Below are 26,026 nucleotides of genomic sequence, written 5' to 3'. Positions count from 1 at the left end.
ATGGGAGAGAAGCATGCAAGGGAAGGAGAAGATGGAAGAGGAGGAGGAGATGAAGGCCAGGAGGAACAGATAGAAAGAACAAAGAATTGCGAAGGTCAAGTCAAAGAAAGAATAGTCAAAGAACAAGAAAATAAGTATGTTTGTGTCAATTTTAATGATCTTGAATTACTGTTTTTGTTGCACCGTTCATGTTGCGCCACTCTTTGTTGCTTGTTAGTTTGTTTGCTTGCGCCTTGCACTGCAAAAGTAACAAGTTCAACAAAGAACACACCATTTCTCCCCGCGATCAGACCATCACCAGAGATATTCTAACCAGCAGCAGGAACATTATCGAGAGAGACATTAACAAAAAGGAGACTAGACATAGCTGAAGAACTTGACCTCAAGCACTCTCAACTACTCATGAAACAGCCCATTCACACCAAACTACGACCTACCATCAATGAGAGCAAGAACGACCTTGTTTACATCACATAGACTACAACGACCAATCAATGGCGAATATCGGCCAAGATTACAGGTTATCTTTAACAGCTTTAACGGCTTTAACAGATTAACCTCCACCTTTTCCACCTGTAATCTTGAGAGGTTATCTTGAGATGATTTCGGGGCTTTTTTTTTTTTTAGTGTCCCCGCGGCCCGGTCCTCGACCAGGCCTCCACCCCCAGGAAGCAGCCCGTGTCAGCTGACTAACTCCCAGGTACCTATTTACTGCTAGGTAACAGGGGCATTCAGGGTGAAAGAAACTTTGCCCATTTGTTTCTGCCTCGTGCGGGAATCGAACCCACGCCACAGAATTACGAGTCCTGCGCGCTATCCACCAGGCTACGAGGCCCTGTATATATATTACTATATATATAATATATGGAATACATACCACTACTCTCTGTCAATTTGGTTTCACTTCTTCTCCGTCTATGAGGATGTCATTAGCACCCCCAAGACCATCAGATAAATGCCAAATAACTTGGACTGGATGGTAGAGCGACGATGTAGGTTCTTGCTGGTCGGCGTTCGATCCTCGATCGACCGAGTGGTTGGGGGGGGTGGCACCATTTCTCTTCCCTTATCCCTCTGTCCTGTCCTAAAGCTTTTTCCTCACAAACCTTCCTCAAGTGCTATATAGTCGTAGTGGCGTAGTGGTAATTATCTATACTTAATTAAGGTAGGTAAGGTAATTACCTCACCTTTATGACTGTGGGATTAATGTTTCTCTATTACGCTGAACGGCTCACGTTCTTTATCACCTATGAACGTTCACGCATAACAAAGTCGGTGTTGAGATCTTACGAAGTCATTTTACAATTTACATTTTTTTTTGTTTACAATTTACAAACACATTTTTTTTCAAAGTTAAGCTCCAACAAGCAGCGAGAATATTCATACTTCCTGGTTTGTAAAATTATAATATATATTATTATTTATTATCTATTCTTTTTTAATTATTGGAACAGCATGCTTTTGAAATTAAATGTTCCGTGTTGCCAAATGTTATCGCTGCAAATATTTCTTACGGCTGCCAACGACACAGTTTACAAGGCATCGTAATTAAGCATATATCTCCGTGCTTTGCAATATACGAGTATATATTTTTATGTGCATCTGTATCGCGAGGAATATATACTTCGATATATTTGGTATACTTCGATTTATTCGGATGATTTTTTCAGTTCCTGGTATACTGTTGTTTGAAGATAATTATTATTAGGGATAAATTAGGAGTTCACTCCTGCTGACGTCAGGGATAAATTAGGAGTTCACTCCTGCTGACGTCAGGGATAAATTAGGAGTTCACTCCTGCTGACGTCAGGGATAAATTAGGAGTTCACTCCTGCTGACGTCAGGGATAAATTAGGAGTTCACTCCTGCTGACGTCAGGGATAGAGATGGATTAAGAAGTTCACGAGGTGGCAGGATATTACTTCTCAGACTTTTTTTTTTTGCTGGTACTTCCCTTATTCTCTATCTCTCTCTCTCTCTCTCTCTCTCTCTCTCTCTCTCTCTCTCTCTCTCTCTCTCTCTCTCTCTCTCTCTCTCTCTCTCTCTCTCTCTCTCTCTCTCTCTCTCTCCCAATGCAATATTAAGAACCGCTAATTGCTGAAAAATCTCTGAACAAAAACTAGTTCAGACTTCATATGAGTCAATAGAGGCGACAATTAGAGCCGACTCTTCTTAGTGGAGTCAGTTTGACCCTATCCATCCTACCTATGACAGTCCTATACCGTCCACCGGTTACTTTGTAAAGTTGGGTGAAGCTTGGCCCACGTACCTGGCTTCCACCTTTGGAAGGTGGAACACACACACACACTAGTACACACACACACGCTAGAATAACTTGCTAGAGTGTGTGTGTGTGTGTGTGTGTGTGTGTGTGTGTGTGTGTGTGTGTGTGTGTGTGTGTGTGTGTGTGTGTGTGTGTGTAAGCCCTCCTACACAGGTCAAGGGCTGACTCAACTCCCCAGTGACTAACAATCCCTGGTGCTCAGCACCCGTGTACTAAGTACTCTTAGTGTACGCCTTTTAAAGAGTAAAGGCGATGGTCCAACACCACGGAGGATGTGCAACCAGCCTCCAGGGTGGCTGACAGCTCCGTGGGTCACGTCGACTTGGAGTGAATAACCGGTTAAGGTCTCATTGTACGACCGGTTAAGGTCTCATTGTACGACCGGTTAAGGTCTCATTGTACGGCAGGAAGGAGTACGTTTGTAAAATACGTAAGGAACATTTCTACAAATCTACCCCCAGTTGGTTTGGTTGGTACGGCAAATGCCTCCTCGCTTCATGCAGGTCGGTGTTCGATCCTCCGAGATTCAAGTGTCTGGGCATTATCGTTCCCACACACACACACACACACACACTCCGTTCCTATCAAAGTTCGTATCTTGTTAAACTGGTTTACTCTATTTTCTCTTCATATTTGCAGGTCTTAGTCTGTCGCATATCCTCTTCCAAGTGCTGTATGTTCATACTAGCTTAGTGCTTTCTTTCCATAGTGGTTTTAATTTTTTTTACTGAGTTAGTTTCTATTTACATGTAGCCTGTTTCGTCAGACTCGTCAGAAAACCCATTCTGATTTACTGTAAAAAAAATCCGCGGTAATTTGATGTAAAAAATCCAATCTCCTAATATAGGAGCCCAACCACTTAAGCTAGAGAGTCCGATGCATAGAAAACGTAAATGTTTGTGAGTCGTTACCTTTTATAGTAGGTTATATTTTTAACGTTGGTTCCCACTGCGCACCAAACGCGACCTGTTAGCTGAGAGCCCGGGGACGCTTTAGTGAAACCGCAAAAGCTGTTTTGGAACAGCGCCACAGCTAGAACAGCTGATGGTGGCCTTGTTGCCCGGGAGTCGATGGTGAAGAGTCTGTGCAACAGTCTTTTGGAACATTGACGAATTCAGTAAATTCCAGTCAATGTTGCAACAGTAAATGAATTTAGAAGTTCGTGTAAAGAGAAAAAGCTTTCTATGGGACCATACACACAGCACACGAAACAAATTCTCAGTTTGTTGAGAGAGAGAGAGAGAGAGAGAGAGAGAGAGAGAGAAAGAGAAGAGAGAGAGAACAATGGTGAGTGCCCTCCAGGTGAGTGTCATAGATTAGTTACATCACCGTGACAACACTGCCAGGTAAGTTCTGTAGACCAGATGATGTCCTCAGATCTCTGTCTGTCTGTCTCTCTCTCTCTCTCTCTCTCTCTCTCTCTCTCTCTCTCTCTCTCTCTCTCTCTCTCTCTCTCTCTCTCTCTCTCTCTCTCTCTCTCTCTCTCTTAGGCTCAGATAATCCTCTCATGTAAATATTGCAATGTTGCTTGCCCGTCATAGCTGAGCCTCCAAGGCCACCTCCTCAGCTTCCTACTTCAGATCTGTTCCGAATGATCCAAAGAATGCCTCTAGAACCCAGTTTGATTAATTCTGATTCTTATTTTATTGTCTATATAATCTACAAGTTTTGACATTATGTCAGTCAAGATGTGCACTATAAATACCAGTTGGCTATTCCATAAATATTCACTTGAGAAAACAAATATATAATTAAATTTTGTTAACATTTTTAAATAACAGAAATATTTTCAATCAATATTCCCTAAAGAACATTTAGAAGTATCTCTCTTTTGTTCTAGTTATATTTTACATTACTAGAACAGATTGGGAAATGACTTAGTCGATAATATAGAAGTCGATTACTATATTAATCTCCCCTCTGTTATGGTTCTTATTGAGAAAAGCCACAGTAGCCGTGAAGAGGATTCGAACCTATGCGGTGGGTGTTCCCAGATGCACGCTCAAGTCGATTACGCATCGACATGGTAAAATTTTAACCATGGCGTGGCGCAGTGGGTTAAGATAAGTGTCTGGGAATGACTAGAACGCGGGTTCGAGTCCCCTCACTGCCCCAAATTATTATTATTACTATTATCATGTCTCTCTCTCTCTCTCTTTTAGTAATCTATGCTAATGGCCGGCGATTGGCGGGTATGTTTGGCCTTTAAGGGTAAGTATTATAATTTTTGGTTATGTTTTTAGCACATAAAGCACTTTACATTTGGTTAGGGAAAAATCTGATTAGAGCCAAAATTTGAATGACAAGATTCGTCATGGGGGTCCCTTTAGCACCGTGTCTCGTGGCACTTGTTTAAATGATGCAATTCCCGATCCACCCATGTTGTGCACGTACCATACAGCATTTACTTAGAAAAATTGAGTGAGGTTAACCCCAAGCATCTGGTCTCCAACTTTGCTTTGAACAGACTTTATAATAATAAAATATTATTATTATTATTCTTATTCAGTCAATAAAGCAATTAGCGAATAAACAATGAACACGTTTACTTATCTTCACACAAATTAGGCACAACAGCTTAGGTCTACAGGCGCCCGTCCTACATGTAGGCCTATTCTCTACATCAGATTTTCCGAAACCTTTCACAGACAGCTCTCATAAACTCTCATAGGAGTTTAGAAGCCATATTGCCTCCGTCTAAGTGATGCTGTGTGATGCTGTGTGATGCTGTGTTGATGTTGTGTGATGCTGTGTGATGCTGTGTTGATGCTGTGTGATGCTGTGAGATGCTGTGTGATGCTGTGTGATGCTGTGAGATGCTGTGTGATGCTGTGTTGATGCTGTGTGCTGCTGTGTTGATGCTGTGTGATGCTGTGTTGATGCTGTGTTATGCGTGTGATACTGTGAGATGCTGTGTGATGCTGTGTGATGCTGTGTGATGCTGGGTGATGCTGTGAGATGCTGTGTGATGCTGTGTTATGCTGTGTGATGCTGTGAGATGCTGTGTGATGCTGTGTTATGCTGTGTGATACTGTGAGATGCTGTGTGATGCTGTGTGATGCTGTGTGATGCTGTGAGATGCTGTGTGATGCTGTGTGATGCAGTGTGATGCTGTGTGATGCTGTGAGATGCTGTGTGATGCTGTGTGATGCTGTGTGATGCTGTGTGATGCTGTGAGATGCTGTGTGATGCTGTGTGATGCTGTGAGATGCTGTGTGATGCTGTATGATGCTGTGTGATGCTGTGTTATGCTGTGTGATACTGTGAGATGCTGTGTGATGCTGTGTGATGCTGTGTGATGCTGTGTGATGCTGTGTGATGCAGTGTGATGCTGTGTGATGCTGTGAGATGCTGTGTGATGCTGTGTGATGCTGTGTGATGCTGTGTGATGCTGTGAGATGCTGTGTGATGCTGTGTGATGCTGTGTGATGCTGTGTGATGCTGTGAGATGCTGTGTGATGCTAAGTGATGCTGTGTTATGCGGTGTTGATGCTGAGTGATGCTGTGTGATGCTGTGTTGATGCTGTGAGATGCTGTGTGGATGCTACCTGGGATCTATCTCCCGCATGTTTACAGTGGAATGAAGGAAGGAATGTAAAGGCGGAAGGAAGGAATTAAGGATTGTAATGAATGAAGGATAACCTGGAAGGAACCAATGTTCGAAGGAGAGATAGCAAGGAATGATGATTATAAGGAAATATTACCAAAACAGAGAGAAGCTTGGAACATAGGATGGAAAAAAAGATTTGCAAGGAAGTAAGGAAAGTTGGATTGAAAGATGGAAATGAGACTGTCTTATGGTTGATTAAGACAGACCCAGAAGACATAACACATCACCATAACCATTCTAAGCTAACAGATAACATTTTCTCTACAAACGCCTCACCACTTGTAGATCGGCCAAGCGGACAGCACACTGGATTTGTGATCCTGTGGTCCTGGGTTCGATCCCAGTCGCCGGCGAGAAACAATGGGCAGAGATTCTTTCACCCTATGCCCCTGTTACCTAGCAGTAAAATAGGTACCTGGGTGTTAGTCAGCTGTCACGGGTTGCTTCCTGGGTGTGGAGGCCTGGTCGAGGACCGGGCCGCGGGGACACTAAAGCCCCGAAATCATCTCAAGATAACCTCAAGATAACCACTCCCGGGCCTCCAGGATACCCCAGCCACTTGGAGTGGACGGTAGAGCGACTGTCTCTCGCTTCTTGCTCTACTGTTCCTAGGACAGAACATGTCTCTACTGCATGTTCCTAGGACAGAACATGTCTCTACTGCATGTTCCTAGGACAGAACATGTCTCTACTGCATGTTCTTAGGACGTTGTTGTTGTTGTTTTAGATTCAGCTATTCAGAACAAAAAGTTCCAGGTAGCACGGGCTATGGTGAGCCCGTACTCCTAGGATAGAACACTGAGGTCACTATTGGTGAATAGTCATCTATTTCGACCCCGAACTGAGAGCAATGATAGATGGAGGGTGGGGGGGGTGAATCATATCTCATTCACTAGTCTAGTTTTCAGAATCTCCCACCTTCCCCCATCCAGTCCATTCCATCCAGCGGTCGACCCCAAAGAAGCATTCAACAATGTTAACATGCTGTTCATTCGAAACAGGAATTTTCTGAAATATAAATTAATGTTATTACGTAAATAATATTATTGGAATATTAATAATGTAATAATATTGGAATATTATTATATATTAGCATATTGTACATATTTAGACATTGGTTGGTTAGGCGTTTAGGTTCTGTTGGCGATTATTTGTAGTACGTGGGTGAAGCATTTACAACCCGTCCTCGACTCAAGTCCATTACATCCAGCGGTCGACCCCACAGACGCATTCATAAATTTTTACATACCCAAGACATTCAAAACAGGAATTTTCTCAAATATAAATTAATATTATAATATATTAGCATATTGTGCATGTATAGACATAGGTTAGGTGTTTAGGTTCTGTTGGTGATTATTTGTATTTGTAGTACGTGGGTGAAGCATTTACAGCGTTGGGGTTCGAACAATGGTCGTCAGTGAAGCACTTGTTCCGGAAGTGTCCGAATGTCATTAGTTGTGAGTCGTGTGTAAAACGTTTTCCATTCATAAACACCGGGGTTGTCGGGTGCATGGAATGGACTTTGGCCTTTGTTTATAAGGACGGGGGGGGGGTGTACCCTAAAGTGGGCATTCGAACTGCTCTGTACGTGTCTTGTGGGTATGGAACTGCAACAGGTTCGATCCTTTGACCCGCTTGTGAGCGTTCGACCCTTGACCTTCAGGAACTCCGTTTACGGTTTGTGTACGTTTAACCCGCGTCAAAACGACCATTCCGTCCGAGCCGCCACACTCACCACCCTCCACCACATCTACTCCCCACAAAAGACTTTATCCGCTTGCCAGACATGTAAATTCCTCTCATATCTCACGAATCCAATAAGTTCCAGCCAGAACTTAACTCCGCCGAATGGAGTTTGAAATATTAATAGACTTGAGCTGATTCACCTCAAAAGGCGATCGGGTGAGGGGGAAGAGGAGGGGATTCTATTCTCTGCTTATAACAACAGCAGGAGGATCATGTATATATACATATAAAAGCGATATATATGCAGTATGCATATAAAATTTTGCAGTGTGATTGGTGACTGCATACCAGGTGTCGTAGGGTGGTTCAGATCCCCCTGGCCCGCTCTTCAAGAAGGATCGGTTCCTATTCCGAACCCCGGTGACTCCTATGAAATATTAAATGCTGGTTTCATTGTCCAAAAAGGGTTGCAACGGACTTTCCGACTGTGATCGACGTGGAATCAATGTCGATGCTGTTAATTTGACGTTAATCACGTTGATTGTATGTTGATTGGGCATCTTTGGCCCCCTGGGATAGGGAAGGCGAAGGAGGGAGAGAATTAGAGAAAGAGAGGTAGAGAGAACGGAGAGAGAGAGAGAGAGAGAGAGAGAGAGAGAGAGAGAGAGAGAGAGAGAGAGAGAGAGAGAGAGAGAGAGAGAGAGAGAGAGAGAGAAATAGACAGACAGGGATATAGACGGAAATGAAGACACTGAATTAGACACTCAGACAGAGCAACAGAAAGACAGAAATACAAAGTGAAAAACAGACAGGAATACTGAGTGGCAGACCGACAAGAAGACAGTGACAGACAGACAGACAGACAGACAGACAGACAGACAGACAGACAGACAGACAGACAGACAGACTCAGAAAACGTTACAGAGAAGGATAATAAAATAAATAAAACAAATGTAAATCGTGTCAACATAATCTCCTCCCCCCAAAAAAGCCCCACATAACAAAGGGGTAAAAAAGGAGCTGGTGTTTCTAGGGTAATTATGCGGACGTGATGGCATATAGCAGCGCCAACAGCGGCCATCCGGGACACTAATATATAAACTTCTTCCTCACAATGACCATCCAAGGATATATATGGACTGGAAAGCTTGCTCGTTGTATGCTCTCTCTCTCTCTCTCTCTCTCTCTCTCTCTCTCTCTCTCTCTCTCTCTCTCTCTCTCTCTCTCTCTCTCTCTCTCTCTCTCTCTCTCTCTCTCTCTCTCTCTCAAAACTCCCGTCTCCTTTTTTCCTTTCATTTTCATCTGTTTATGATTCCAGGAAGCAGAGTTCAGGGCCTGGAACTATAGGATCTTGTCAGGGGCGTTAAGAGCCAGTCCGTTTTATAATAGAGAAGGACTCTAGATCGGGTCCTCTAAAGACTTTTTTGTTATGTTTATGTTTTAATGTTGTGTGTGTGTGTACTCACCTAGTTGTGTTTGCGGGGGTTGAGCTCTGGCTCTTTGGTCCCGCCTCTCAACCGTCAATCAACAGGTGTACAGATTCCTGAGCCTATCGGGCTCTATCATATCTACACTTGAAACTGTGTATGGAGTCAGCCTCCATCACATCACCCCCTAATGCATTCCATTTGTCAACCACTCTGACACTAAAAAAGTTCTTTCTAATATCTCTGTGGCTCATTTGGGCACTCAGTTTCCACCTGTGTCCCCTTGTGCGTGTTCCCCTTGTGTTAAATAGATTGTCTTTATCTACCCTATCAATTCCCTTCAGAATCTTGAATGTGGTGATCATGTCCCCCCTAACTCTTCTGTCTTCCAGCGAAGTGAGGTTTAATTCCCGTAGTCTCTCCTCGTAGCTCATACCTCTCAGCTCGGGTACTAGTCTGGTGGCAAACCTTTGAACCTTTTCCAGTTTAGTCTTATCCTTGACTGGATATGGACTCCATGCTGGGGCTGCATACTCCAGGATTGGCCTGACATATGTGGTATACAAAGTTCTGAATGATTCTTTACACAAGTTTCTGAATGCCGTTCGTATGTTGGCCAGCCTGGCATATGCCGCTGATGTTATCCTCTTGATATGTGCTGCAGGAGACAGGTCTGGCGTGATATCAACCCCCAAGTCTTTTTCCTTCTCTGACTCCTGAAGAATTTCCTCTCCCAGATGATACCTTGTATCTGGCCTCCTGCTCCCTACACCTATCTTCATTGCATTACATTTGGTTGGGTTAAACTCTAACAACCATTTGTTCGACCTGTGTGTGTGTGTGTGTGTGTGTGTGTGTGTGTGTGTGTGTGTGGGTGTGTGTGTGTCCTCTTTCATAAGTAAACGTTTAGTATTTACTGTTTTCCAGCTCTCTGGTAGATCTCTTCTTTATATATATATATATATATATATATATATATATATATATATATATATATATATATATATATATACATATACATAGGGGGGTACCACCTCTGGTGCAATTATAGGGACCCACAGCCTCAGAGAAGGGAACACAGAGCATTCAGGGAAAAACTTGCCATTTAACTCTGAATACGTAAGAGTGTTCGCTTCTCCTACCACCCCCCTTTTTATATGGTGTACACTTTATTATGCAAGGTTATACAGTTACATATCTGATTATATATATATATATATATATATATATATATATATATATATATATATATATATATATATATATATATATCCCGGTCGGTGAAATTTCTTCGACAAATTGCAAGGCAGAATCCGACTGCACAAACACCAGAGGACTTCATTTCGGTGCTGGCAATTGACAGCTCCTCCACACGCACGCCCAGCGTCGCCGATACAAGTCTTATTGCCTCAGTGGTCGCCTCCTGGGTGCTGGGAGGTGCTGGGAGGTGCTGGGGGGCCTCGTCAATTTCTTACGGGGGAGGGGCATGGAGAGGGGAGTGGATAGGGTAGGTGGGGGAGAGAGGGGGGGGTGTGTGTTTGTGTGGGGGGGGGCAGGAATGGGGAGGGGGGGAACGGAGATATTGAGTGGGGTAGGGGGTTAGGGGGAGGGGGAGGTTCTCTCTTGGCCGTGCTGTGAATCTATTGGTTTTTCTCCACTTATAAAATCTGCGTTTATTGTTAATGTCACTCAGATATTTAAATGCGTTCACGTCACACATACACCCACGCACGCACGCACGCACGCACGCACGCACACACACACACACACACACACACACACACACACACACACACACACACACACACACACACACACACACATAAGTTTTAGGAAGTTTTAGGAAGTGATGTGGTGGAGGCTGACTCCATACACAGTTTCAAGTGTAGATACGATAGAGCCCAGTAGGCTCAGGAATCTGTACACCGGTTGATTGACAGTTGAGAGGCGGGACCAAAGAGCCAGAGCTCAACCCCCGCAAACACAACTAGGTGAGTACAACTAGGTGAGTACACACACACACTCTCTCTCTCTCTCTCTCTCTCTCTCTCTCTCTCTCTCTCTCTCTCTCTCTCTCTCTCTCTCTCTCTCGAACACTACCACCAGTAAGGTCTTCAATTCCTACACAATAGACTGAAAAAAAAATTCTTAGGTTGGAGTGGCGTTGAGTCCATTCATACCTGGAGGCCCTTAGAACACACCCTCACACCTGCCCGTATTTAAGCTACCCAAATGATTACACATATTTTATTCCTCGCCAGAGATTAACGTGATTATCCGGGACTCTTACTAACCTCTCCCAGGAAATGGTCTATATAAAATAAAACAAGGTGTTTTTTTTTCCATGTGTGGTTAGGTGTTTTGATTTTCTAGGATTATATATGATATATATTTTATTTATTTGTTTGCTTCCTTATTTGTTTGGTAGTTTATGGAATTTTTTTTGTTGCATATTTTTGTCTTTTATTTTTATTTTTTATTAACTGTTTTTGTTTAGGTTTTTAGAGTAATTTGTTTTTAGCAATTTTTGGTGTTTTACATTTCAGTGTTTTAGTGTTTGTTCTGACACTCTGAGGATAGTAATTGAAGCAGCAGTAGCATTAATGTTAGTAGTAGTAGTAGTAGTGATGGTAGTAGTAGTTGTAGAAGTGATAGAAGTTGTTGTGGTAGAAGCAGCCTTAATAGTATGTTTTAATGTTGTGTGTGTGTGTGTGTGTGTGTGTGTGTGTGTGTGTGTGTATACTTTTACTATTATTAAATTACTTAATAATAGTAGAAGTAGCCGTAGTAGCACTAGTAGAAGTAGTGAAAACATGTATCAATCAAGCCCCCAGAGCCATTATACATAATACATTCTATGTAAGAATAAGTAATGAATAAACTCTGCTTAAAAAAATAAATAGATAAAGTGGAGTCAGACTCCACACACAGCTCCAGATAATTCCTCTAAGCGAGAAACATTAGCTAAAGTCTCTATACCAGATGGACACACATAGATGACACCAACTAGGTAAGTACACAATAGAATCATAAATAACGCCTAAGGAAACAGACAACGAAGGGTTTTACCCGGAAAAAAACACAACGATTTGTATTATTTATACCGTGGTAGTGTATTCCCTAGAGGGTCTGATCCTGCATAAGCGAGTCTCGCACGTTTTAGCACCTAAGACTTCTTTCATCTATACTTCTCCTCCTCAGTAATGGACCATTCAGAGAGAGACACACACACATTCGCTGGTCTCTCTCGGGAGACCGAATGAGAGACCATCAGTAATATTTTCTACCATTTCGTTAGTGAAGCGACTACTGATCTAATTTTGCACTTTATTAAAAATGTAAACTTTATCAAAATAGTTGTGTTGCTGGTAATGCTTGCACCTACTGCATAAGCTTTGCCGAGGGCCTTGCCGGGGCCTTGCCGGGGCGCCGCACATCCGCTTACGTCCAAATCAGCGGTGCGGGGCAAGTTCTCCTGGTTTAGACCGTTTGAAGGAGGAAGCTTGTGAGGGCTAGGACGACACATCGCTCGTCTGGTGACTCCCTGAGGCGGCGGGCCCTTTCGCTAAACATTTGAGAACACAAGTGCGCAAAAGCCCTAGTGTGGAAAGTAGGGGGCACGTTCAGAGATAGACCCCTGGTGTCAGGGGCACGTTCAGAGATAGACCCTGGTGTCAGGAACACATTCAGAGGTAGACCCTGGTGTCAGGAACACGTTCAGAGGTAGACCCTGGTGTCAGAAACACGTTCAGAGATAGACCCTGGTGTCAGAAACACATTCAGAGGTAGACCGTGGTGTCAGGAACACATTCAGAGGTAGACCCTGGTGTAAGGAACACGTTCAGAGATAGACCCTGGTGTCAGAAACACGTTCAGAGGTTGACCCTGGTGTCAGGAACACGTTCAGAGGTAGACCCTGGTGTCAGGAACACGTTCAGAGGTAGACCCTGGTGTCAGAAACACGTTCAGATGTTGACCCTGGTGTCAGGAACACGTTCAGAGGTAGACCCTGGTGTCAGGAACACGTTCAGAGGTAGACCCTGGTGTCAGAAACACGTTCAGATGTTGACCCTGGTGTCAGGAACACGTTCAGAGGTAGACCCTGGTGTCAGGAACACGTTCAGAGGTTGACCCTGGTGTCAGGAACACGTTCAGAGGTAGACCCTGGTGTCAGGAACACGTTCAGAGATAGACCCTGGTGTCAGAAACACGTTCAGAGGTTAACCCTGGTGTCAGGAACACGTTCAGAGGTTGACCCTGGTGTCAGAAACACGTTCAGAGGTAGACCCTGGTGTCAGAAACACGTTCAGAGATAGACCCTGGTGTCAGAAACACGTTCAGAGGTTAACCCTGGTGTCAGGAACACGTTCAGAGGTTGACCCTGGTGTCAGGAACACGTTCAGAGGTAGACCCTGGTGTCAGAAACACGTTCAGAGATAGACCCTGGTGTCAGAAACACGTTCAGAGGTTGACCCTGGTGTCAGGAACACGTTCAGAGATAGACCCTGGTGTCAGGAACACGTTCAGATATAGATACTCTTCCACCCGCGTTCTGAAGATTGGAATCCATATAATCCAGACGCCTTTGGCTGCCTGGATAACTTATAGGTTCTCAGTGAGAAATGTAAAATATGTTATTATTTTCTGCATCTGATTTCTTTCCTTCCCCCTTCATTCACTGTCTTTCATTCCCTCTTCATTCACATATGTAAGGAAGCTTGACGATTCTCTGATTTCTCCCGCCCTTCATGTTTGTCTTGACAGACCGAAGTAAACTATTAATTTTAAATTGGTTTCGTCTTACTCTCTGTTAAGGACGAGTCCACGTATGTAATTGGTTGGCAACGATGTCGTAATGTGATTTCGGTAAATCACAAGCATCTAGTACACACACACACACACACACACACACACACACACACACACACACACACACACACCCACACCCACACACACACACACACACACACACACATACACACAGACGAAGCTGGAAAAAGTTCCGAGGTATGCCACTAGATTAGTCCCAGAACTAAGAAGCATGAGTTACGATGAAAGGCTGCGGGAAATGCACCTTACGACACTGGAAGATAGAAGAGTGAGAGGAGACATGATCACCACCTACAAAATCCTCAGGGGAATTGACAAGGTAGACGAGGATAAACTATTCAACACTGGTGGTACGCGAACAAGGGGACACAGGTGGACAAGAGGGACACATTAAGTAGTGATGTGGTGGAGGCTGACTCCATACACAGTTTCAAATGTAGATATGATAGAGCCCAATAGGCTCAGGAACCTGTACATCAGTTGATTGACAGTTGAGAGGCGGGACCAAAGAGCCAGAGCTCAATCCCCCCTCCCCAAGCACAACTAGGTGAGTACACACATAGCTCTGGTCTCCTTGCCCCCTGCAACAGACTTCACTGCTAACTGTTCCTGCTACACTTCCCTCTCACGACCCTCAAATGTGATTAACAATGGATTGGGTTATTTCAGTATTTTGGTGATAACTTGGCACATTCGCACACAGTCACCAACACCAACCATCTTGCGGGAACATTCGTGTATCTCCTTCTGCAAACTACTATACCATTTATGCAATCTGCAACGCTTCAAAGATATTATATTAGATACAGTGGTCAGCCATTGCATGAGAGGTCACTACTCGAAGTAATAACACCACCGACCCTAACAAGTCCCGTAGCGCAGTGGTCTGCGCTACGGTACCTTGTTGGTTCCCAACCAAGGGATACAGAGTTCCATTCTCGCGGTAGGACAGGGTTCTACAGGGAGAGAGTTCGGCCCGTTTCCTTTCATCTAATACACCGATTCCTCTAAGAGCTAAATAAGTATCTGGGGGAGTCAGGTAACTGTTGTGGGGTGTTGCATGCTAGGGGAGGGGTCAGTAGTTCGGTCTTGGGTAGGGAAGGGGCTCGATAAGCTTCCTATCATAACATAACCAAACTTAACCTAACCCATTGCATTCACCTGGGCTGTAGGAGACTCAAACCACGGCCCCTCACACGCGTGTCAGGCCAAAGCTCTATCTACTGGGCTATGAGTGGTCTTAATAAGGAAAGTCATTAATTTAACCAAACTAATCTAACCAGAACTAACCCAATCTTATTATACCTGTCTTAAGGAAATACTGTTCACTCGCCGCCAACGCTCTCCCAATAACGGCAGCTCCGGGGAGCCCTCGTTAACAATACAGCACAAACATGTAAGTCAAACAGCGCGTGAATCACCGCCAATGACCGCAAGGCACCCGTTGATCTAATTAATTTTGCGTTTCCCAATTAAAGGTTCCAATATTTTCCGGGATGCGGTCAGCCGGCCTCACATTATCAACGGAAAAGTATTCTGATAAACCTTTTATTAATTTTTTTTCCATTTTTTGGGGGTCTTTTTTTTTAAGGTTCTGGGTAATAATTAAATATTGTAGGCATCGTATTTCTTATGTTTGGACTGTATGTTATCGATGGATTTTTGACAGTAGCGATTATAGTTACTGTTATAACTACAGTTATAACAGTAACTGTAGTTATTTACAGTAACTGTATATTATAGTTATAACAGTAACTGTAGATAGTTAGAGTTAAATTAGTGTTTACAATGCGTCGCATATTGAACGGTTTGACTGAATCCGTATAAGAAAGGTAAGATGTTAAGTGAGAGGACAGGTTGTGTGTGTGTGTGTGTGTGTGTGTGTGTGTGTGTGTGTGTGTGTGTGTGTGTGTGTGTGTGTGTGTGTGTGTGTGTGTGTGACGTAAGCATCGTGTGTGTTGAATGTTCGTATTAATGTTTTTATATGTTTTTATTTCGCAAATATAGACATGGGATGTTTTTGTGAATGTTTTACCAGTGTGTGTGTGTGTGTGTGTGTGTGCAACTTTAGAGAGAGATGACGTGCGTGTGTGTGTGTGTGTGTGTGTGTGTGTGTGTGTGTGTGTGTGTGCAACTTTAGAGAGAGATGACGTGCGTGTGTGTGTGTGTGTGTGTGTGTGTGTGTGTGTGTGTGCAACTTTAGAGAGAGATGACGTGCGTGCGTGTGTGTGTGTGTGTGTGTGTGTGTGTGTGTGTGTGTGTGTGTGTGCAACTTTAGAGAGAGATGACGTGCGTGTGTGTGTGTGTGTGTGTGTGTGTGTGTGTGTGTGCAACTTTAGAGAGAGATGACGTGTGTGTGTGTGTGTGTGTGTGTGTGTGAGTGTGTGTGTGTGTGTGTGTGTGTGTGTGTGTGTGTGTGTGTGTGCAACTTTAGAGAGAGATGACGTGTGTGTGTGTGTGTGTGTGTGTGTGTGTGTGTGTGTGTGTGTGTGTGTGTGTGTGTGTGTGTGTGTGTTTACATCCTACGTATTTAAGATTATTGTATCTGTTTTATCATTCCTTGGCCACCATGTAGATTAAAATACAACCCCATGTTTTCCTTGACACCCGTAATCTTTAATCTATCAAAGGCTGCATTTGTAGTTTTAGTTGCAGCTAAACAGCTTTATCTGTTTATCAAGGTTAGGTACTGTTGAGCGGGCAATTTTGCATTTGCAGCCATGTAAAGAAAATTTGTTCTGGTTCAAGCCATCTCTCTCTCGTGTAACTTTTATGTGTTGTGTTAACTTTCTCTTTTGTATAAATTTCCACGTACAACCTTTTTAATGCATCAACCCTTTCTCTCGTGTAACCTTTCTCTCTCGTGTAACCTTTCTCTCTCGTGTAACCTTTCTCTCTCGTGTAATCTTTCTCTCTCGTGTAATCTTTCTCTCTCGTCTCACCCATTTCTCTTGTGACAACTTTTTCTCTCTTGCTTAACCTGCCTCTCTCTCTCTCTTGTACAACTTTTCTCTCGTAAAAGCTTCTTTCTCTCTCTTTCTCTCTCTCTCTCTCTCTCTCTCTCTCTCTCTCTCTCTCTCTCTCTCTCTCTCTCTCTCTCTCTCTCTCTCTCTCTCTCTCTCTCTCTCTCTCTAGCGTAGCCAGTGGACCTCTCCAAGCGTACAACGCGTCCCACAAAATCCTCTTGATCTCTGCAAATGAATATTCTTTACTCATGCGAGCTGCAAGGGAAGCTCTGCTTGAATATATGGCACAGTGTCAGTAGTGTCACTTTAAAGTGCCGTGGCGGTCGTGTGGCACTCTCAGTGTCACCTTCCATCTACTAGTTAGAGTTCAGATTATATGGGGAATTAAAATTAGAAAGAATAAATGAGTTCGTGAAAGATGAAAAGGATAGTCGAACAGTGGGCTCGGTTGTGATACCTGAAGATAGTTCCTGTGTCGATCTTAATCCTACAGCTGTTCCTTGACTGTGGTCTGACTGTCTAAAGCTATTCCTTGACTGTGGTCTGACTGCCTAAAGCTGTTCCTTGACTGTGGTCTGACTGTCTAAAGCTATTCCTTGACTGTGGTCTGACTGCCTAAAGCTGTTCCTTGACTGTGGTCTGACGGTCTACAGCTGTTCTTTGACTGTGGTCTGACGGTCTACAGCTGTTCCTTGACTGAGGTCTGACGGTCTACAGCTGTTCCTTGACTGTGGTCTGACGGTCTACAGCTGTTCCTTGACTGAGGTCTGACTGTCTAAAGCTGTTCCTTGAATGAGGTCTGACGGTCTACAGCTGTTCCTTGACTGTGGTCTGACGGTCTACAGCTGTTCCTTGACTGAGGTCTGACGGTCTACAGCTGTTCCTTGACTGTGGTCTGACGGTCTACAGCTGTTCCTTGACTGAGGTCTGACTGTCTAAAGCTGTTCCTTGAATGAGGTCTGACGGTCTACAGCTGTTCCTTGACTGTGGTCTGACGGTCTACAGCTGTTCCTTGACTGTGGTCTGACGGTCTACAGCTGTTCCTTGACTGTGGTCTGACGGTCTACAGCTGTTCCTTGACTGTGGTCTGACGGTCTACAGCTGTTCCTTGACTGAGGTCTGACGGTCTACAGCTGTTCCTTGACTGTGGTCTGACGGTCTACAGCTGTTCCTTGACTGAGGTCTGACTGTCTAAAGCTGTTCCTTGAATGAGGTCTGACGGTCTACAGCTGTTCCTTGACTGTGGTCTGACGGTCTACAGCTGTTCCTTGACTGAGGTCTGACTGTCTACAGCTGTTCCTTGACTGTCTAAGGTCTGACAGTCTAAAGCTGTTCCTTGACTGTGGTCTGACCAGCCCGTTCTCCTAACGTTTACCAACGTCAAGAAATTGTCGTACTAAAGTGCCCTTATCCTAACATATGGGTTATCCTTATCCTAGCAGAGGATCCAAAACAGAAAACGGGACAGTATATCAGTTTCGCGAGCTGCTCTCATTTTCTAGTACGACGATTTTTGGGACTTAGGTAAAGTATAGGTCAAAATGCGACGCTCTGTTCTCACCTAGTTGTGCTTGCGGGGGTTGAGCTCTGGCTCTTTGGTCCAGCCTCTCGACTGTCAATCAACTGATTGACTGTTAGAAGGACGGGTGGCGCAACCTACGACCAGTCCTCGACTGTGACTGGCCATACCATGAGGCCAAACTGGTATTCCTGGATATTCTGACTGATCTATAATGAGATTAACAGTACCCCAGCCAGGAGTACTGCCAGTTAATTGGAGTTTAGAAGGCGCCCTCTGGTACTATAAGCCAGTACCAGTTGGCTTGTAGTACCAGCCTACAAGCTGGTACTACAGCTGACTGACACCAAAGTCAGTCAGCCAGGTCTACTGGTTGAGATGATGGCTCCGTCGGTTGTGCGAGTGTTTGGGAAATCCAGGAACCCGCGTTCGATCCCCCTTTTGCATATTTCTCATAGCAACATTACTTTCTCCTTATTTCATTGTGCCCCTCCCCCCCCCTCCCCCCCTCCCCCCCCCCCCTCCCCACCCTCCTCCTCAGGTAAACTCGGAGGAATGGGTATCCCCAAGACGGGATAGACAACGTTACCTTTGCATCTATTTCCCTATTTCCCTCCCCCCCCCCCCCCCGCGCTGTGTCTTGTGAATTAGTGTAGAGGTTTTTACAGATTACTTGATGAGCTGTGTTAAGAGTGACGACGGAGGTATACCGAAGGAGGTAGACTTGTGGTACACCCCCGAGGCTCTCCGCCCCTCCAGGCTCCCCCAGACGACCGCCAGGAGCCACAGCGGAATACTCCAAGAACGGAACACTTCGTCTTAACAATACTGGAGATCGTAGCCGAAAATGGCAGAGTCCGCTCTCTAGCGGTGAGAGAGAGAGAGAGAGAGAGAGAGAGAGAGAGAGAGAGAGAGAGAGAGAGAGAGAGAGAGACCCTGTTATTGGTTATTTCTAATTACCCCTTGGGCACTTACCTCAACAACCCCTCCCCCCCCTACCCCCCCTCCCCCCCTCCCTTGTATTCTTGGTCTTCATCGAAAGCAAGAGCATCTGAAGGAGCTCATTCGCTGACCAAATTGGCCTTTAATTCACGGTCTAATATGTCGTAGATTGGAGGGGGAAAAAGAAGAAATATAACGATACCATCAAGAGAAATCTCGTTAGAGGTCGTTTCCCACCACAACAAAGGAAGCCCCCCTCCCCCCTCTTTCCCTCCCCCCCCCCACGCCCCCATCTATGCAGGGGCGGAGACCCCCAGAATGGCCAGAAGCACAAAGGGAACACCCCCCCACTCCCCCAGTTATGTAAGTCCGAAGACCACCACGGATCCGCCCATTGGTTTACCGAGTAAGGAATGTAAATGTGTAGTGTGAGTCTCAGCCCTCTTCCGCCATTCTTGCAGCACTGGCGGTCTTTAGCGGGTCTTTGATTGTGGTCTCTGACGGTTTTCAGCGGGGACTTTGATTTGTGGTCTCTGGCGGTTTTCAGCGGGTCTTTGATTATGGTCTCTAGGGGGTCTTCAGCGGGTCTTTGATTTGTGGTCTCTGGCGGTCTTCAACGGGTCTTTGGTTGTGGTCTCTGGCGGTCTTCAACGGGTCTTTGGTTGTGGTCTCTGGCGGTCTTAAACGGGGTCTTTGATTTGTGGTCTCTGGCGGTCTTCAGCGGGGTCTTTGATTGTGGTCTCTGGTGGTCTTCAGCGGGTCTTTGATTTGTGGTCTCTGCGGGTCTTCAGCGGGTCTTTGATTTGTGGTCTCTGGCGGTCTTTAGGGGTCTTTGATTTGTGGTCTCTGGCGGTCTTTAGGGGGTCTTTGATTTGTGGTCTTTGGTGGTCTTCAGCGGGTGTTTGATTGTGGTCTCTGGGGGTCTACAGCGGGTCTTTGATTGTGGTCTCTGGCGGTCTACAACGGGACTTTGATTGTGGTTTCTGGCAGTCTTCAGCGGGTCTTTGATTGTGGTCTCTGGCGGTCTACAGGTGGTCCTTGTCTGGTCTAGCTGCTGTACCAGTTAAGGACCAGTAGCAGACCATCAGACTGGTTTTTGGGGCTAGGCCTACTCAACATTCATGAAGCAACTGGGTATGGGTGTGCCATAGGCCAGTCTGGGTCGGCCCCAGTGCCACACGTTAAGATATATGATCATCTGACCTCTACCCTTCCACCCCTCGCGTTTCGATTTTCACGGCCGTGGCTTAAATGTTGGTTGTGTTTTCCGTAGACTTATTTCGGTTCTTTTATTTTCGTACATAAATCACAGTATAGATCTGAGTGACTTCCCACAACGGAAGAGAGAGTCGTTAACGGCATTATCAACAGAAAAAGATCAACAGATCCCCCTCAAACAATACATCACATATTGACGTCAAAATTCCCAACGTACGAATAACGGGGTATTATAAATTATATCGGCTCAGGAACAATCAAGTTTTCTATGCGTGGATCGGTAGGCTGGGTTAGGTTAGGTTCGTGAGATTTAGTGCAGCGTTTCAATTTTCCTGATAAATAACTATCCAAATGGAACGGCTTCAAAGATTAGGAATAATGTCTATGTTTTTATATGCCCGCTTGGAAACCGACATCACAAACGTTTTCAATATATAGACAAGACCACAACATATCTTCCTAGGAGCCTAACAATGCAAGGCTCCATTAAAGGTCGCATAATTTGTACATACAACCATGCTATCTTGTCCATGCTAGACCAAAACAGTAGGCAAAGATAACGAGAAAAGAAGATTAGACCTAGCAGAAGCACTTCACATCAAACACACAATTGTCCAGTTTATAATAGCCAGCCTAGACGCAGGTACGTCCAGAGGGAACGTAGGTACGTCCAGAGGGAACGTAGGTACGTCCAGAGGGAACGTAGGTACGTCCAGAGGGAACGTAGGTACGTCCAGAGGGAACGTAGGTACGTAGGTACGTCCAGAGGGAACGTAGGTACGTCCAGAGGGAACGTAGGTACGTAGGTACGTCCAGAGGGAACGTAGGTACGTAGGTACGTCCAGAGGGAACGTAGGTACGTAGGTACGTCCAGAGGGAACGTAGGTACGTCCAGAGGGAACGTAGGTACGTAGGTACGTCCAGAGGGAACGTAGGAACGTAGGTACGTCCAGAGGGAACGTAGGTACGTAGGTACGTCCATCAACGAGACCAGAGACACCGCCCCAACTGACCAATGAATGATCGCTATATCATAGCGAGAGCAGTTGATCTCATCAGCATCTTAGTGAAGGATGCTGATGTGTTGGGAGCAACGTGTAATTTTCACAGACACAGCCGCCCCTCGAGAAGACATAGATTTCAACACGTACTAACACGGAGAGAGGGACAGAGGCCAGGGAGAGGGGCCAGGGACAGGGGCCAGGGACAGGGGCCAGGGACAGGGGCCAGGGACAGGGGCCAGGGACAACAAACACAGGAGAAATGATAATTAAAAGCAATTAGACTTTTCAATTACAGCACTATGACTGAGCTCCAGCTGATGAAATCCTCTCGACTGGATGATTGCGCTCTGCCAAGCTCCTGGAAGCCTCACAGGTGACCGTTTTGATGGCGTTAACACACACGCACGCACACACACACACACACACACACACACACACACACACACACACACACACACACACACACACACACACACACATAAACAGGATGCAGACCGCCACAGTTGACTAACTCCCAGGTACCTATTTACGGCTAAGTGAACAACAGCATCAGGTGAAAGAAACTCTGAACCTTTTGTTTCTGCTTCGGCCGGGATTCGAAGCCGGATCCGTGGACTGCGACTCCCGAGCGCTATCCACTCGCAACCCGTCCTCTAAACATAGACCCAAAAGTGATTCCATCCACCCGCCAAATCCCCTGTTTATGAATAGAAAACGGTTTACACACGACTCACAACTGATTTCGTCCGAACACTTCCGGAACAAGTGCTTCACTGACGACTTTTGTTCGAACCACAACGCTGTAAATGCTTCACCCACGTACTACAAATGCAAATAATCGCCAACAGAACCTAAACACCTAACGTAACTTAACCTATGGCAATATATGCACAATATGCTAATATATTATAATATTAATTTATATTTGAGAAAATTTCCGTTTTGAAAGAACAGCATGTAAAAATTTATGAATGCGTCTGTGGGGTCGACCGCTGGATGTAATGGACTTGAGTCGAGGACGGGTTGCCACTCGGCCGCGAGTATCTGTACATGTATACTCATCTAGTGTGTGTGTGTGTGTGTGTGTGTGTGTGTGTGTGTGTGTGTGTGTGTGTGTGTGTGTGTGTGTGTGTGTATGTGTATGTGTGTATGTATACGCGCGCGTTTAAATCCCCTTTCATGTGACATTCAGTAAAAAACGTGAGATACAAATCTGACGAATTTGTGCCAGTGAATAAAACTGCTCCCTGGAAGCCTTTCTGGGGAGGGGGAGCGTCGGCCCCCGCGCCAAATTGCCCCCCGAATTTGTTGAGCGTTTTTAAGACACGTGATAACTTCTACGTATAAAATGTCCCCCACTACGGGGATGAAACTCTCGCCTCTCGTTACGTTCTGTCGTTCCGTGGTTGCTTAACTATCCTCGTTCCATTTAGAACTGCTCTGCCCTAGTATTTCTTCACTGATTGGTATTTCCTCGGTGCCCGGTTCTAGTTTTATTTGAAAATTGTTAAATAAATTCGTGTGAATTTAGCATACGATCTGCGGCAAATGGCAATATAGGGAATGATTATATGTAGAATGATTCAACAAGAGGAATGATTATACCTGCAATGACTCAACAAGGAGAATGACTCTACATGTAAATATGATCTGATACTACTGGTAAAATACTGAATCTGATAATATATGCAATTTACCTGTCGTAATTAGCTCCACAACGCACCTAAGAAATAGCTTTATTTCCTTTAAAAAAATCACTTAACGTACGTCAGACTAAAAAACATCTGAGTACATCTGATATTTCCAATTGTTAAATTAAATGTTTTAACTCGTTGAGGAAGATGGGACAGGAAGGAGCAGGGGGAGGGAATATGACTCTCCTTGGGATCATTTGAATAGAATTAAGAACTCTACTTGGAGAACAATAGGAGAGTGTTTGAGAGAGAATGTTAATGGCGTGGCTTTTTATGAGGGCAGCTGTGGCAATTGCAATTCTATTGTAGTTGCTTTTTTTTTAAAAGGATCTGATGATGATGCTGTTTTGTTGGCAGCTTTTGCGGCTCCTGTTGTTGTTGCTTCGGCTACTGTTGCTGCTGTTGCTGCTGCTGCTGCTGCTGCTGCTGCTGTTGCTGTGGCTTCTTATGCTGTTCATGCTTCTGCTACTGTCACTCATGCTGCTGCTGTTGCTACTGTTGCAGCTGCTGCTGTTTCTCTAGTTATCGTTACTGCCGTTACCGTTATTGCTGCTGCCGTTACTGTTGCTGCCACTACTGTTGCTGTCACTCTGAGCACCCCAAGAACGCCTCCAATACACTCGTTCCATACCAGTTGCCACGCTACCACGAGGAGCGTGCCCTCGCCTGCCTCCAGTCCTCTACCCTGGGACTCCCTGATGTAAACATGTTCGAGTAGTGGACAGTTATCTCACCAAAAAGGTCGGAACAACCTTCAGAAACTTAAACAAGGAGGCTTTTAGATAACTGTATACCACGTATGTGAAGCCAGACACTTAGAGCAGCTAAATGATGTCTCAAGATGGCAGCAAGGTTTTAGCTAAGAAAAAATCATGCTTGGCAAAGTTATTGGAGTTCTACAATAAGAACTTCTACAATATTCATGTACAATATTTGTACCTGAATACAAGAAAACAAGAGTATGATGGGGGCAGACTGCATATTCCTCGACTGACAGAAAGCGTTTGATACTGTCAGTACACAAGAGACTCCTACTGAAGCTACAGAAGCAGGCTAGTGTGTAGAGGATAGTCCAAAGGTGGGAGAGAGAGAGTACCTCTCAGGCAGGAAACAAGGGGTTATAGTGAGAGCGGAGATTTTTAGTGAACAGAGAGATATTACGAGTGGAGTACCACAAGGGGTCAGTTCTAGGACCAGTCCTAGAGTATGGAGCCCCATCGCGAAACCCCAACCTGAAAAATCACATAATGGAACTTGAATAGGAAGAGAGGTATTGAAAAACTGAAACTAACGTTGCTAAATAGAAGAAGACAGAGAGAGAGGAGTCTTGATAGAGACATGTAAAATACTTTACATGAATTGAGGGACTGATTTGTGGAAAAAAGAGGAAATAGTCACAACGATTACCAATAGAACAAGAGGACATTTAAGTATTAATTTGTGTGTTAGAATAGTAGAAAAATGAACTTAACTAAACGAGCAGAATGTAGAAGGCGACTCATGTCATAATGTCAAAGGTAGATATGATAGAAAGATACGTCGAGAGTCATTGGAGAGGCTGGGAGAGGCTGGGAGAGGCTAGGACACAATAGGCAGCTGGATCACCACCACAAACAAACCGCTGAGGAAAGCCACTTCCGACCCACTGAAGTAGCTGCGTCAGATGACCCTGTGACACTGAGCTCCGCACCCCGCCCTCACAACCCAGTCCCCGCCCAGCCCCCGCCCAGGGCCGCCCAGCCCCCGCCCAGCCCCCGCCCAGGGCCGCCCAGGGCCGCCCTGCAGTGCCCCGCCCATCCCACCCAGTTCCGTTCAGTCCCGCCCACTTTCGTCAAGTCCCACCCAGCCCCCGTCCAGTCCCGCCCTCCAGTGCCCCGCCCATCCTACCCATTTCCGTTCAGTTCCGCCCAGTCCCACCCATCCCCATGCAGTCCCGCCCTGCAGTGCTCCGCCCATCCCACCCAGTTCCGTTCAGTCCCGCCCACTTTCGTCAAGTCCCACCCAGCCCCCGTCCAGTCCCGCCCTGCAGTGCCTCGCCCAGTCCCGCCCAGTCCCGCCCAGCCCCGGCCGTCACACCCGGCTCCTAGCCTCACCCATCAACACACCCTACGCCACCTATCCACTACACATACAAGATGACAATAATGGTTTTCAGTGTAACTATCGATTCCAACTTGAAATTGGTAGTTAGTGCTAATAATTAGTTGATGGTTCCAACTATTCTAGACCATTTGGTAAATCACAGTGGTCTGCGTCCTCGGTTCACAACCGAGGGACTCGCAGTTTCAATCCCAGGGCATGACAGAAACGGTTGGGTACGTTTCCTTTCGCCGGACGTATCTGTTCACCCAGCAGTTTTCTCTAACGAAAAGGATAATATATGCCAGGAAAGCAAAATAAATGACATAATATATATAAGAAATTAATAATTAAAGAAACTGATGAAGGTCTATTGGTCCCATAGATATTTTTTTAATAATTTTTGTATTTTCTGGTCAATATTTTACATGTTTTTGGTCTATCATGAAGGGAATATATATTGTATTTACATGACCAAAATCACATGTATTTTTATCATACAAAAACCATTTGAAAATCTGCTTTCAATAAATACGTGATAAAACGTACTAATATATATATATATATATATATATATATATATATATATATATATATATATATATATATATATATATATATATATATATATATATATATATATATATAGATAGTTAATTAGAAGCGTCTTATGAGACGGCAAAGGCAACAGCGGTTGTTACTGAACAATTTATATGTTGCAGAGGTGAAGTCATTGTTGCAGACGATAGGCAAAGGCTGCGTTA

At 44.9% G+C, this 26,026-nt stretch overlaps 2 protein-coding genes across 2 annotated transcripts in view; one reads left to right on the top strand and one right to left on the bottom strand.

Annotated features, from left to right (window-relative positions):
• LOC138358143 (angiomotin-like) lies at positions 1 to 23,887 on the top strand. The gene is made up of 3 exons (XM_069315646.1): positions 1 to 134; positions 12,368 to 12,468; positions 23,511 to 23,887. The coding sequence occupies exons 1-3, from the start codon at positions 1 to 3 to the stop codon at positions 23,885 to 23,887; spliced, it is 612 nt and encodes a 203-aa protein (XP_069171747.1).
• The window catches only part of LOC123753399 (uncharacterized), a 242,855-nt gene that overhangs the window by 208,565 nt on the left and 8,264 nt on the right, over positions 1 to 26,026 (bottom strand). The gene's annotated exons all lie outside the window — the stretch shown is intronic.

The sequence above is a fragment of the Procambarus clarkii genome, chromosome 82 (genome assembly GCF_040958095.1).
Source record: "Procambarus clarkii isolate CNS0578487 chromosome 82, FALCON_Pclarkii_2.0, whole genome shotgun sequence".
In the NCBI taxonomy this organism is placed as follows: Eukaryota; Metazoa; Arthropoda; class Malacostraca; order Decapoda; family Cambaridae; genus Procambarus; species Procambarus clarkii.
This window is presented reverse-complemented; position numbering and strand designations above follow the sequence as displayed.

Excerpts from the sequence above, each read along its gene's own strand:
- LOC138358143 (XM_069315646.1), top strand. The coding sequence starts at position 1 with ATGGGAGAGAAGCATGCAAGGGAAGGAGAAGATGGAAGAGGAGGAGGA. Across the intron at positions 135-12,367 it reads GTCAAAGAACAAGAAAATAA|TTGTGTTGCTGGTAATGCTT; the intron begins GTATGTTTGTGT and ends TTATCAAAATAG. Across the intron at positions 12,469-23,510 it reads CGCTTACGTCCAAATCAGCG|GATCTGATGATGATGCTGTT; the intron begins GTGCGGGGCAAG and ends TTTTTTTAAAAG.